This window comes from Aphis gossypii, chromosome 1 (assembly GCF_020184175.1).
Source record: "Aphis gossypii isolate Hap1 chromosome 1, ASM2018417v2, whole genome shotgun sequence".
NCBI lineage: Eukaryota > Metazoa > Arthropoda > Insecta > Hemiptera > Aphididae > Aphis > Aphis gossypii.
Genome location: NC_065530.1, coordinates 19,471,157 through 19,485,087, shown reverse-complemented (window position 1 = coordinate 19,485,087; position 13,931 = coordinate 19,471,157). Strand labels below are relative to the sequence as shown.

The following is a 13,931-nucleotide window of genomic DNA, read 5'->3' as shown; positions in this document are numbered from 1 at the left end:
CAATAATTATAATATTGTATCTATTGTCTATAGACTATAATGTATAAACATTGAATATTGATATTAATTTGCACGATTAGTATTCATAATGAATGGTAAAAATAAAATATACTTACATGTGCAGTGATGTACAGTATAACGATGTACACTCGTTTAATATTATAATTTATAAGGAAATACTTTTAAATTATAATAAAATGCTACTACTTATAATTAGACTTTTAAGAATATAATATTAAAAACAATGAATTAAATGCATTAAAAATTTTACTATTTTAGGTGTTAACTACTCCTAGTAATTCTAATGGAACATTGAATCCTGAAGCACATGAATTCAAGTACAAGTCATTGCCTGAAATACTATCAAAATCTGACGATGAACCAAATAAAAAAAATTCGGAAAACAACAAAAAGATTAAAGGTAAATTTAAATAAATAAAAAAAGAACAAAAAATATGGTTTTATACTAACTTTTATCTCTATAATTTTGTACATACCTATAGTATTGTACATGGATTTATGTATTATATCTATATATACCTATATGTTATGTTCATACAATGTATAAACTATAAGTATTGTACTATTATTCGGGAAATAATTAATTATAACATTATTGAAAATAAAAACAATTACAAATAAAATACATTTGATTCGTGTAGCATTTAACATTTTAAGTATTTCATTTGTGGTTTGAGAAAATGTAAAAGTTTGTCAATGATTCATTGCTGCACCATTCCTATAATATACTTTCGAAGTGAACGTAATACTGAGCTGAAAAATAGTATCGACATTATTGAACGCGTAAATTATTTGATTCTAAAAATTTCATGTCGAACACAATGTTTTAGAAAAATAATCCTGAGGAAAACTTTCACCCTAAAAAATGTGATAGCAAATTACGTATGCGTGGGAGAATATACCATGGTGACGCTACGTTCTCGTCGGAAATAAAAACTGTGATATGATAAGCCGTGACTATAGAGTATAGGTAACCGTATTTTTTTGATAATAATTGGTTAATGAGTATATGATTACAAATCTACATAACTACCCAAGTAATATGGCAGTTTAATTGTTTTATATTATAAAGAAATCCTTTATAAGTAACACAGGCTAAATGTTAATAGAGTTAACACATTTGCACACATTATAATATGCAAATTGGTTACAATTTGTTGTTTTTTTTTTCGGGTGCATAACAATATAACATTAGGTATATATTATATACCCGTATACACAGTATATACATTAGAACCATAGGATAATATTATATAATATACATTAAATTTATATAGGAAATATAAATAATATACCTAATACCTATTTACAATTTATAAGTTACCAAGTCCACCAGTAGGATCTCATGAGATAATATTATGTGAATGTTGAAAAAAACGTATGAGGTACATTTACTTAAACCACAATGAAAAATAGCTAGCTATTAGCGATGACTCGATAGCGATACAGAGAAAACTCCGGACATATTATATTAGTTATTACTAATTTCATATAATACATATAAGTACTTATGCAAGTATTAATTAATACCTATTATCATTATCGTAACTCATATCGATCACAGGAATTAGAGGGAGGATAAAGACTTACAAAAAAACATTATTACATAATATTATTAATTATCTAGGATTGATTGACCCAACAACTCCCCTTTATTAACAGATCGCGTTTACAATTCATGTGCGAACGTTCAAGGTATATTATCTGCATTTTTGCATGCCCTACGATTCTAAGAAAGAGTTCATTTGTATGTTAAATCCACAAGAAAGGTGCCCTTTTTCTTAAAGAATTCATTGTTAATAAATTTAAATGTTGTTTTTGATTTTCAAAAAATAGCTTTGAAAATAAACTGTAATAAAGAAGTTATAGATGAATTCATAATCCTTGTCTTAGTAAAAAGGTGACTTATTAAACTTTACAATTTTTTTTTTTTATCAGAAAGGTCCCAAGCTTTTGTATTACATGAGCACAGTTATTATTTATTCTAATACTTTATACTATAATATTTACTCTATACAATGAGAGATTAAAACATACATAGCTAACTAACTAATAATCTCTTATCTAATGAATTATTGAATACAATAAAAGAAAATTAAATGGAAAATGTTGAGGGGAAAAATCGTCTCCTTGCCTGTCCTTTATCATTAGACAAGTTTTACACTGTATACAATCATAATATCCTGTTTTTTAGAATCCCAGATCTGTATGAAATTTCATAATTTTTTTTTTTTTTGCGTAAAAAATGTCTATAATTTGTTTAGCAGAGAATGCATAGAAGAAAATCATATAGGTACAAGTAGTTTTTTACATAAATGTATATTTTAGGGTTAGGTTTTGAAAAATTACATATATTTGTCAAGTTTATATTGGTCATACTTTCTTGCAACAGCTTCATATTATACGAATTGGAAGAAACTCTACAAGTGATACGAGGTTGTACGATGTATTTATTTTATAGTTTAATGTTGTATGTGTATCACATCGTGCCGGAGTCTAGTGCCATAAAATAATTCTAATAGTCAATTTTAATCGAGTGTTTTGAAATAAAGAATGCCTTAATCTGTATAAAGGTGTTTTTTTTTAATTTAAAATTAAATTTTCACCAATAAAGAATGTTTTTATAATATTTATCAAAGAAAGCGTAGGCAATATTTTGTATATAAGCAAATTTTTGAATAGTAGTTCTTAAAAAAAAAGTAAGAGCACACAGATCGGGGAATTATTTCAATGGTTTTTGATGCGCACATATTTATTTTAAGCTCTTTTTTTTTCGTGCACTCGGCCTAAAAGGTTTATGACGATGAGCTATACGGACGGTGGCCGTCGGGTTGTGAATAATAAAATTGTAATATATAGATCGAGACAAGTAGACGATTGCGTGTAATCAATACAACGGCGGTCGCCGTGCCTAATAATAAGTAGTAATGACTTTCCGCGTGAAGCGGTGGCCAATGACCACTGACTGTATTATAGTGTTCACTATATTATATAAATAACAAGGTACGATCGAATTATTCGACGGTCAAATCCTTCGGCAGTCACTAGGCACGTGAAGTAACGTAACAGGAGTAATTGTTTAATGACAATAATACACATTATGATAATATTGGTAAGCAAGTAACGTGTGCCCGAATCGAATCCGAACTTTGGCGATCACACTACATTACTTAATATAATATTAATATTATGATGGTAGTGCTCCACAACTTACCGCTCCCGGCACCGACACCCCACCACGCACAGTGTGGCGTGACTGCGTGAGCGACTGTCCGGGCAGTGAATGGTGATCGAGTGATACTGAAATATGTGTGTGATAACACGAGTGATAGGCGATAGCGGACATCGCGGCTGATCGCGTGTATGTCATTGAACTATATAATAATAATATAGTATAATTATTACAATATAATATTTATACTATAGTATATTAGTATGCAGTAGTTAAATGGTATGTACATCGCTATTCAGTTTTCGTCGCAAGCTTACTATCAGCCGCGGAAAAGGACGGACGGGACTACACGAGTCACACAGATGTCGCTACCGTCTGAATTTTATCTTCCATGATCGCCGTGAACTCTGTGGCATGTGTTCGTGTTGTCGTCCATTTTGCAATGCTATAATTTTTCTATCGTTACTCGCACGAATGATATCCTATTGAAATACATTGCGTCTCGAGTGACGCCGTCCGGTAGTTGTTTTTTTCACATCGCTGTCCCGTCCGGGTTTTTCTCCGTTCGGCGACGGTGTGTACACTCCGTCCGCGCCGTGACCGATTTTTTAACGTACGCATTTTCGGGACGGACAACTTCGTCCAAAGTTGTACGGAGTACCGAACCACGACGACGACTACCACATATACAGACGTTCAGCGATCACCGGTTTTACGTCGACGTGAGCTGTAAGTAGTAAGTACTCGACAGTCAGATGCTAGTAGCAAATTACCGAGAGTTGTAACGAAATAACAAAAATCTCCCGTCCGGTGCGGTTTAATTTCATGTAGCTACGTTAGGACTCTCGTGATAGTGGACGTGTGCGTCTGAGCGATCGCGCGCGCGCGCGCGTGCGAATGTGTGTGTGTGTATGTGTGCGTTCGTGCCACTGCCTCCGTCGTCGTCTACTGTCTAGTCATATAAGGCTACTCAGTGGATTTGGCGTGCGTGCACATGGTTTTCTTCATCGACGGTGGACGACTACTGGTATACGAAAAATAAAATAATATCTTATCGAACTGCTGCCGCCCACAGCACACTACGGTTAAAATATGTGCGCCGTGATCCGCAGCTGAAAAAAAACCTCGTTATCGTGGCTTGTTTCAAAAACTGCGCGCCCGCATATTTCGTAATAAATTCTATTCCAGTTTTTTGTTAATCATTAATCCCCGTCGTCGACTATCTGTTACGGTTTGTTTTTCTTCTAAATGTTGCTGCGTAAGAAGGCGGCCGAAACAGCAGGTAAGCGCCCGGCGACCGCGACCGCGTTTGCAGTTATACCGTAGTTGTAGTAGGCAGTTGTAGCCCCTCTGATATTCTTGGGGTCCGGGGTCGTGTCCGTTTTATGTCCGGTCTGCGCGCGTGTCTCTGCACGCACGCTCATGTGACACGACACGGAGAATCGTTGTACGAGAGTCCAAACGGTAATTTTTTTTCATAAATTTCAGTGCGTGCGTGCGTGTGTGTGTGTGTAATCAAATCGGTCGCCATTGGCATTCGATAGGTTCGGTGTGATAGGCGTACACTATGTTACTGCTGGCGTGTGTATAGGTTAACTCGTCGAGAAGTCGTATTCGGCTGGCTGATAACCTACAAATATATATGTGTGCACTGTGCACCACACCGAAGGTTTTTTTTTCGATTGCGATTTTTTGCTCTCGTCCGTCGGTTCCAGTCTGTCGCCCTTTACACGGGTTTTTGTTTTTACTCTTTTATTACGTATCTTTACTACTGTGCTACCTACCCATACTAGTGTATTATCGTGTAAGTAGTTTGCACCGTTTTCATATAGGTAGATTGTACATACTATTATTATTACTATTACTATTATTATTATTAATGCTATTACCACTACACTTGCTGCTGACGTTTTTGTAGACAATCTCCAATAGTATTATTTTTTTTTTGTACTATTCGATCCCTGTTGGCTGGTAGAATATTTAGAAATCAATAGGTTGATTATTCTTACTCTAGGGTTTGACCAGTATATTGACAGTTATCTAGTTTAATTTCTGATAATGTTAGTTGTCATACAAATTAGTTCGTTTTTCACTCGGTCCACGCCCCTAAAATCTTGGGTTTTGTATCTGTTAATCTTCTAGATGATAGATTTCTGAAAAATTGTTGTCTTACATCTTCTTAAAACAAGCAGTTGTGAACATATTTGTGTGAAGTGTTATCTGAGATATTGATACTGTACCTGTAATTGTCCACTATCTTTAGTTAGTATAACTTAATATTTTAGCATGATTTAATGTTATCCATTATTATGTACCAGTATATTTTTTATAATAATACTGAAGAAGATAATGATAGATATTATTAAGTTTAATTTTTTCATAAAATAACACATGTGTTTGCATAAATGCTTAATTTTACTGTATAGAGAATGAATCTTAAAATTAGTGACTCATAATTAGTATATTTTTTTAGTAAAAGAGCTCCATCTGTTTAGGCAAAGATCCATATTATCATCAATTATGTACTTTAAGAAGGCTTATCAAAATAATACAAGTTATGAGTACATTACATAAAGTACCAAATGGCCTTATTTGAAAATGCTGATATTACATATTTTGCTTTATCTTCAACCTAAATGTACCTTAATTTAACAGTCTAAAAATCTAATATTATTTGTTAAAATTGTGTTATCAAAGTTCTTACATTGGCTTAATCATAACCAGGCTTCAGAAATTGTTATTCAAATATTCCTATACACTTTAAACATAATTTTTCAAATAAAGAAGCCTTTTTTAAACTTAAACGTAGATAGGATTTTGAAAGTAGATTACATAGTAATAAGTATTATTTTGATATTGAATTAAGCAGCGCTTACTAAATTATTTTAAGAATCTGAGATAAATTTAATGATACAACTACTAATCTCATTGTACATACAATTTTTTAATTGGTGTATTCAATTAGCTTTTTATGTTACCATTTCAAAGAAAGTTTAAGATTTCAGTAAAATGTAATTTCATTGTTGGCCCATTAACTTTGTTTTTACCTTGATGTGTAATTGTTTAAGTATTAAATTGTGATAATTTCATTTAAAAATATAATTTGTGTTAATATTTAATTAAAAAATCATCTTTACAGGATATATGTATATGAATGGAGACGTAGGAAAAATTTCAATTGGGACACATTACAGTCCCTCTGAACCACTGACTGTTTCTACTGCCACAAACACTTCTTACAGGTAAATATAAAATATTCCAATTTTATAAATACTTTTTAGAGGATGTTACCGTATTATTTGTTTTATCATTCTGATCCATCTACGTTGTCGACAAAACACTATCACATAAAATTATTATTTTCATGTTAGCTAAAAAAACTCATTACAAAATGTATTGAGAATAATATTTTTGAGGAGTTGAAATATTCATTAATTTAAGTATTGTTTCAAAATAATTTAATATTTATTTAATTCTACATTTTTTTTTAGCCTAGTATTAAGTCAAATAATTTCAAAATATAATCCGTTAAATTATTTTTCTTTATTATTTTCTGTGAATACATTTTGTCTGTGTTGCATCTTGAGAAAACAAAGTACGCTGATATCCTCTTAAAATTTATAGAACTAATAGTACATTTGAATGCACATTATTAGAACCTATTGATTTATAAACATTGATCATTATGGTGTCGAAATGTTGCCAAAGTATTTTATGATCTTATGCAAGTACTTTGTAAATTTATTTATTTTGCATTTATACCTGCATAAGTGACATTTTTTTTTTTATTTATGACAGTGAAATGTTTGTTATTTAGTTTTTTATTAAGGCTGTAATTTTAAACATTTTTTTATTCTGATAAATTTCATTTAGAATAAATGTTAGTGTAAAATAAATTTTATTCAAAATATTAATATTTAAATTCTAAATTTGTGTTGTATGTACTAGTTGTTTGAGGTATTCCCATAAAATGTTTCTTATTTTTAACCACATACTTTGTGGGAAATGATAAGCAATATAACCTACCAGTATAAATCTGAATAAAAATGTAATGTGCATAAATTATTAAAAAAATAATAATATGTATTCAAAGTTTCTATAATTATTGATGTTTTTTATGATATGTATTTGCTTTTATTAAATTTTAATGTTATACATATTTTATTTATTAATTTGAAACATCATATTTCAGTGTTTTTGCATAATTCCTTATAATGCACACAATTAAAACCTAATAATATAAATCTATTTTTATTATGGTGTAAAATCAATGCTGTAGTATAGTTATAATTTTGAATTAGTTGTAGAAGTATTTTAGTGAGTTAAGAGTTTACAATACTTAGTTTTTTTAAATTCTAAATCAGATTTTTTCAATACATTTTTTTAAATGTTATTGGATACTTTTATCTGCAATGCAAATTAAATACTTAATTATTTTACTATTATTATTATATCTTAGTACTATAATTGAAGATGAATTAGGTAGGTACTTAATATTTTACTTCTTTACTGTAGTGTTTTAAAATATAAAAAAAGCAATACATCGAAAAGTAATTATTTCTGTTAAATTAATGTTAATTTTTCTTAATATATTGAACAAAATAATTCACTTATAAGGCTTTATATCTAAATTAACTGGAACACCTATATAAATCCTTATCCTATTGTAATAATTTATTTTTATGAATATTTTTTCAATTAATAGGACTAAATAACGCACATTATTAGAACCTAATGGTTATAAAATTTATTCATTGTGGTGTCGAAATGTTGCTAAAGTATTTAATAATCTTATACTATTACTTGTATAAATATATTTATTTTATGTTCATACCTTGTATAAGTGACAAATTAATATTATTATCAGGTTCATGAATAGATAAATTTCATTTAATTCAAAATATACAAATAATAAGCTCAATTTTATTATTTTATGCTCGAATATTTATTTTGTATATTTCAGACATTTTTGCATGTAAATTTATAATATTGTATAATACTAATTGATTGCATAGTAGGGAGGAATAATTACATTTTTCCACTTAAAATATTTTGAATAATCTGAAATAAAACAATTTTACTATTAAAATTTAATGATATTGACTGATATATACCATATATTAGTTTTTGAGTAAAATAAATTATTTTGGTTTTGTTAACAATCATATCTGAATATACATAATTGTTTTTTCATTATAATTGTCCTATTATACCTATTATAGTTTTTTCATAGTGAGACAAATCTTACAAATTAAAATTCTACTTTAATCACTCAATAACTGTACAAACTCTATTAATCTGAATAATAACAATTGTAAGTATACAAATGTTAACTTACCATTTGTGTTCCTTTGTTTGAACACTCAGCACTCTAAGTCCAAATTAATAATTAGGGTGTAGGCCTTAATTATTTATTTAATGATAAAATAACTTTTAATAAACGTTTACCAATTTATTAATATTTTATCTTAAAAAATTCTTTTTATAATAGTAAATTAGGTGGATATTCACCCTTAAATTAATTAATTGTATATCTAATGCAATTTCCTTATTTTCTTATTAGAGGACAAGTCTCCTGTGACCAATCTTAATTGATATAGTTAGATACCATTTCTATCTTCAGATTGATAAAAGTGTTACCAGCTCTGCAATTATATCGTATAGCTAACTAAGTATAAGAGCAAGAGTTAAACTGCTTGTAATCATATTATTACTTTCCACGAAAAATACAATTTTTAACTAGGGTTTTGATTATTTTGCTTTTAAGGTTTTCATTTTTTTAATTAAATAAATTTAACCTATTTTTATCAAAACGATTAACAATTGACTTGTTTATTTATTATTTTATTTTATTTAACCATCAATATTGATTTACTAAATATTATAAATATATATTTAAAAACAAATAGATTTCTTTTTAAATGTGTAATGAAGGTTATGTGAATATAAAAACTCTTGGAGGTTAGGTTAAATGTTAATTAATAATTCCCGTGTATGCATATCACATAATAATACGATCAAATAATATCAATTAAGACTTATTTGTTTTTTTTCTCAAATCTAAAGGTAACATAGATTAAACGCTTTTACCTAAAATTATTTTTTTTTTTTTATAATTTTTTGAGTTATCTTAGAATAAATCACTTAAAATTATGGAGGATAATGTTTTTGAGAGTATGATATCGGTTTTATATTTTATTTTGTATTCAACTTTCAAAATAAATAAATAAGTTAAAATTATGTTTAAATTGTTTTAAAATAATATTTACAAAAAAAAAAATTCTACGTGAATGTATTTTGTTCATATTCGGTATAGATTCAGGATTTGCAAATTCATAAGATATTATTAAATAATTGGTATTTATAATAAAATTTCTGTTTACAGACATTTTACTTATCAAAAATCTTTGCAACAGACAATATTTTAAATAGTAGACTCAAGTAATTTAAATTTATACTCAGTTTTTTGACAACTGCATACATGAATGCTATTAAGTAAACTGTAATGTAATAATTTAATAATAATAATAAAAAAAAAAATGGGTTTTGATTGAATCACTATGTGAATATAACAATCAAAATTATTCTAATTTATTCACAATTAAAATATATGATCTATAAAATTATGTTACACATTATTTTTAGTTCCATAAATGGAAGTTATGAAGTGTCGGCATCGGATAGTAGAAGTGGTACAGTAATTTTAACTGGAAAAAATAGCACAATGGTTAACGCTGAGACTTCTACTGAAAATATGCCATCACAATCAGTAGAACAACTCAAACAACTTCTATCAAATCAGTTAGAATATTATTTTTCAAGGTAGAATTATTAATCTATATTAATTGTTTTTAATTTTAAAAAAAATTATCACTTAAAATGTATTCAATAGAGAAAATTTGGCAAATGATGCGTACTTATTGTCACAAATGGATAATGACCAATATGTTCCAATATGGACAGTTGCCAATTTCAATCAAGTAAAAAAATTGACTAAGGATATTAAGCTGATAACTGAAGTATTGAGAGGTAAATTTTATTTTTAATATTTTTTATCATAATAACATAAATTAATAATCCTCAATTAGAGTCGCCAAATGTTCAAGTTGATGATGAAGGATTAAAAGTCCGCCCAAATCACAAACGTTGTATTGTCATCTTGCGGGAAATTCCTCAAACTACTCCAATAGAAGACATTAAGGTTGGTTAATTAAGTGGTATTTTAATCAATTATTATTTTATGTATATAAACATTAAATTAGGAGTTTTCAACCTTTGGCTTGTTATAAACATTCAATAAAATGACAAATTTTGTTTTATTTTCAACTTCTAATCAATTCATACTCGCTATTCTTTATATTTTATTGAGATAAAGTAATAATAACATTGTCAGTTATTAAATTACTTTTGGTTACTATTCATAAATTAAGTTGTATTTTATTTTATTTTGCTATAGCTAAGGCCCTATTGATCAAATTAAAAGTGAAAGGGGCTCTTGGTATAAATATTAGGAAAATTCCCCTTTAAATTCTTTTCCTTTGTCTTTTTTTGAAATTAAAAAAAAAAGTGTTATCTTTTTATACAAAATTTTTTTAAAATTCACTAATAAATAATAGTTTGGGAGCTTATAACTGTTAATATTCAGTTAAATTATAGGTATTAAGTATTTAGTTATGACAATTACAGAATTGTAATAAAACAGTTTTAAACATAATACCTTACATTATTCTTGCAGATCATGAAACTTATACAATTTCAATTATTTTTTTAACAGGGATTATTTGCTGGTGAATCATGTCCTAAAATGATATCATGCGAATTTGCTCATAATAATTCATGGTATATTACTTTTGAAAATGATGAAGATGCACAAAGAGCATTTTTGTATCTTCGTGAAGAGGTTAAAGAATTTCAGGTTAGTAAAATTAGTATTACATTATTATTTCTCATTAATATAATACATGCATTAGAGATTCTTTCAGTATTTAACTTATTAATAATACAATTTTCCATCATAAAATAACTTAAAAGTAATTAGAAGTAATAATGTTATAAAAAAATTTTAAAATATTTTAATAATGCCAGCCAACTATTAGTGGCTCTGATAAATTTTCAATATCTGTTATACTCAACATAAACAATCTGTAATTGGGTTACTCGTGTTAACTACTTATTACACATTTTTATGAATTTTAATTAGTGTATGCTTTTGTTAATATACTAAAAAGTTTAAAAATTCTTTTTGAATTGTATTCTGTTTAAGAAGTATAGTTTTATGCTTCCAAGATATGTTTGGATTTTTAGTTTTTAATTTAATATCATAACTTAGCTTAATGTAAAATGTTGAACATTTGTTCTACAAAACGTTAACTAGGGAAGTTTTTTTTAATATTTTAGGAGTTATATTTAATTTCCTCAGTATATTATGTAATATTTTGTTAATCATGAGAAAAAAATACCTTTCAATTTTAAGAATTTATAACATCTATTTTATCATTTTTGAAAATAATTTAATATTTATATTTGGTTATATAATGATTATTAGTTTTTCACCTTATAAATATTTTAAGTGTATCTTATAGCACTTAATGATTTTCTAAAGTCAGACAAACCTTATTTATACACTTTATAATAATATATATTTTTGAATCTGATAATCCAGATCCTAATTAATTATAAAATATATTATACTAATTGGTTACATGTATTACTTAATATACTGAAGTATTCATTCATATTTTCTAATTAAATGTTATATATCTATGTTTTTGTAAATTGTTGAGGTATTATATTTACAATTTTATGAACAATAATTTAATGTTCATGATGATAATTTATCACACATAATGATTTTTAGTGATTGTTTATTACATGCACTACCAACTGATGTATTATTTTGATTGAGAATTAATTTATGTTTATGAAAATGACCAGGGGCAGATTTAAAATAGATTCTATTTAAGAAAAAACAAATTAAATACTTGTTATGATAATTAATCACAAATTATAAATTTTTAGTGAGTTTTTATTGCATGCACTACCAACTGAAGTAATATTTATTATTTTTAATTTAAATATATTTATATTTTTGTTAATGCACACAATTTAATTTTTTTTTTTATTTGATTTTGGTTAAGAAAAATTATTTAATGCTTATGATGATAATTGTTCACTCTTCTATGAATTTAAGTGATTGTTTATTACATGCACTACCAACTGAAGCATTATTTTTATGAATTAATATTTATAAGTAATAAACCAGTTTTTTCCAGTACTTAAATGATCTATTCCTAGTTGATTCACTAATGATGATAATCATTATCAAAAGATCACATTTCATTATCTTAAATGATTATTCATTACATACATTATCAATCGAAGTGTTATTTTGAATTTGTATCATCTTTCTACTTTTGTTAATTATAAGGGTAATTTAGAAATTACAACTTTTCAAGAACAATAATTTTATGTTTATGATGATATTTTATCACAATTAATGAACTGTATTGATTGTTTATTACATGCACTACCAACTGAAATATTTTCTTAATGTTTTTGTAAATTTGTTCAGATATTAAGAATTTATTAATTTATTAATTAAATTCAATGCTTATGATGATAATTTATCACATTTTAATGAATTTTAGTGATTGTTTATTACATGCACTACCAACTGAAGTGTTATTTTGAATTAATATCTGTTTCTACTTTTGTAAAATGTCGGGGTAATTTAGAAATTACATCTTTTCAAGAACACTAGTTTTATGTTTATGATGATATTTTATCACAATTAATGAACTGTATTGATTGTTTATTACATGCACTACCAACTGAAATATTATTTTCTTAATTTTTTTTATAAATTTATTCAGATTTTAAGAATTAATTAATAAAATTCAATGCTTATGATGATAATTTATCACATTTTAATGAATTTTAGTGATTGTTTATTACATGCACTACCAACTGAAGTGTTATTTTGAATTAATATCTGTTTCTACTTTTGTAAAATGTCGGGGTAATTTAGAAATTACATCTTTTCAAGAACACTAGTTTTATGTTTATGATGATATTTTATCACAATTAATGAACTGTATTGATTGTTTATTACATGCACTACCAACTGAAATATTATTATATTAATTTTTTTTGTAAATTTATTCAGATTTTAAGAATTTATTAATAAAATTCAATGCTTATGATGATAATTTATCACATTTTAATGATTTTTGGTGATTGTTTATTACATGCACTACCAACTGAAGCATTATTTTTATGACTTAATATATTTAAGTAATATTCCTGTTTTAATCAGTTACATTTTTTTTATAAGTCTAATATTTTACGTAAATGTTCTATTTCTATAGCTAGTTAATTTAATAATGATGAAAAATTACATTTCATGAATTTCCATGATTATTCATTACATGCACTACCAACTGAAGTATTATTTATTATTTTTAATTTTAGTTTTTTGTTATTATTAGTAGACAAGATGTTTAAAAAAATATATTTTGAAACTTAATTTTGTTGAAAATGAATAATTATATGCTTATGAAAGGAGTCCTGCTTTTTAGATTTTGACATTTTTTAATTTTTTAAATCTAAATTTATTTTTAAATCAAATCTATTTTATACAACATTTAATGCTTATGATGATAATTTATCACACTTAATGAATTTTAGTGATTGTTTATTACATGCACTACCAACTGAAGTATTATTTTGAATTTGTATT

The 13,931-nt window shown here is 26.6% G+C and overlaps 1 protein-coding gene and 5 non-coding genes across 13 annotated transcripts in view; all 6 read left to right on the top strand.

Annotated features, from left to right (window-relative positions):
* The window catches only part of LOC114120079 (la-related protein 4), a 37,475-nt gene that overhangs the window by 12,718 nt on the left and 10,826 nt on the right, over positions 1-13,931 (top strand). For 3 of the 8 annotated variants that reach the window (XM_050198815.1, XM_027981884.2, XM_027981883.2), the window contains exons 2-7: positions 280-421; positions 6,333-6,435; positions 9,839-10,015; positions 10,086-10,222; positions 10,282-10,394; positions 10,968-11,108. In XM_050198815.1, the coding sequence (XP_050054772.1) occupies positions 280-421; positions 6,333-6,435; positions 9,839-10,015; positions 10,086-10,222; positions 10,282-10,394; positions 10,968-11,108 (813 nt within the window). Of the gene's footprint in view, positions 1-279; positions 422-3,658; positions 3,930-4,178; positions 4,476-4,512; positions 4,658-4,712; positions 4,998-6,332; positions 6,436-9,838; positions 10,016-10,085; positions 10,223-10,281; positions 10,395-10,967; positions 11,109-13,931 lie in introns of those variants that run through there. The other 5 variants (XM_027981888.2, XM_027981887.2, XM_027981886.2 and 2 more) reach the window with 5 other exon arrangements.
* Positions 12,342-12,419, top strand: LOC114120091 (small nucleolar RNA Z195/SNORD33/SNORD32 family). Its single transcript, XR_003592086.1, has one exon. It is a non-coding gene; the product is annotated as a small nucleolar RNA Z195/SNORD33/SNORD32 family (small nucleolar RNA).
* LOC114120089 (small nucleolar RNA Z195/SNORD33/SNORD32 family) lies at positions 12,799-12,876 on the top strand. The gene has a single exon (XR_003592084.1). It is a non-coding gene; the product is annotated as a small nucleolar RNA Z195/SNORD33/SNORD32 family (small nucleolar RNA).
* Positions 13,092-13,169, top strand: LOC114120088 (small nucleolar RNA Z195/SNORD33/SNORD32 family). The gene has a single exon (XR_003592083.1). It is a non-coding gene; the product is annotated as a small nucleolar RNA Z195/SNORD33/SNORD32 family (small nucleolar RNA).
* On the top strand, positions 13,385-13,462 carry LOC114120090 (small nucleolar RNA Z195/SNORD33/SNORD32 family). Its single transcript, XR_003592085.1, has one exon. It is a non-coding gene; the product is annotated as a small nucleolar RNA Z195/SNORD33/SNORD32 family (small nucleolar RNA).
* Positions 13,839-13,915, top strand: LOC114120092 (small nucleolar RNA Z195/SNORD33/SNORD32 family). The gene has a single exon (XR_003592087.1). It is a non-coding gene; the product is annotated as a small nucleolar RNA Z195/SNORD33/SNORD32 family (small nucleolar RNA).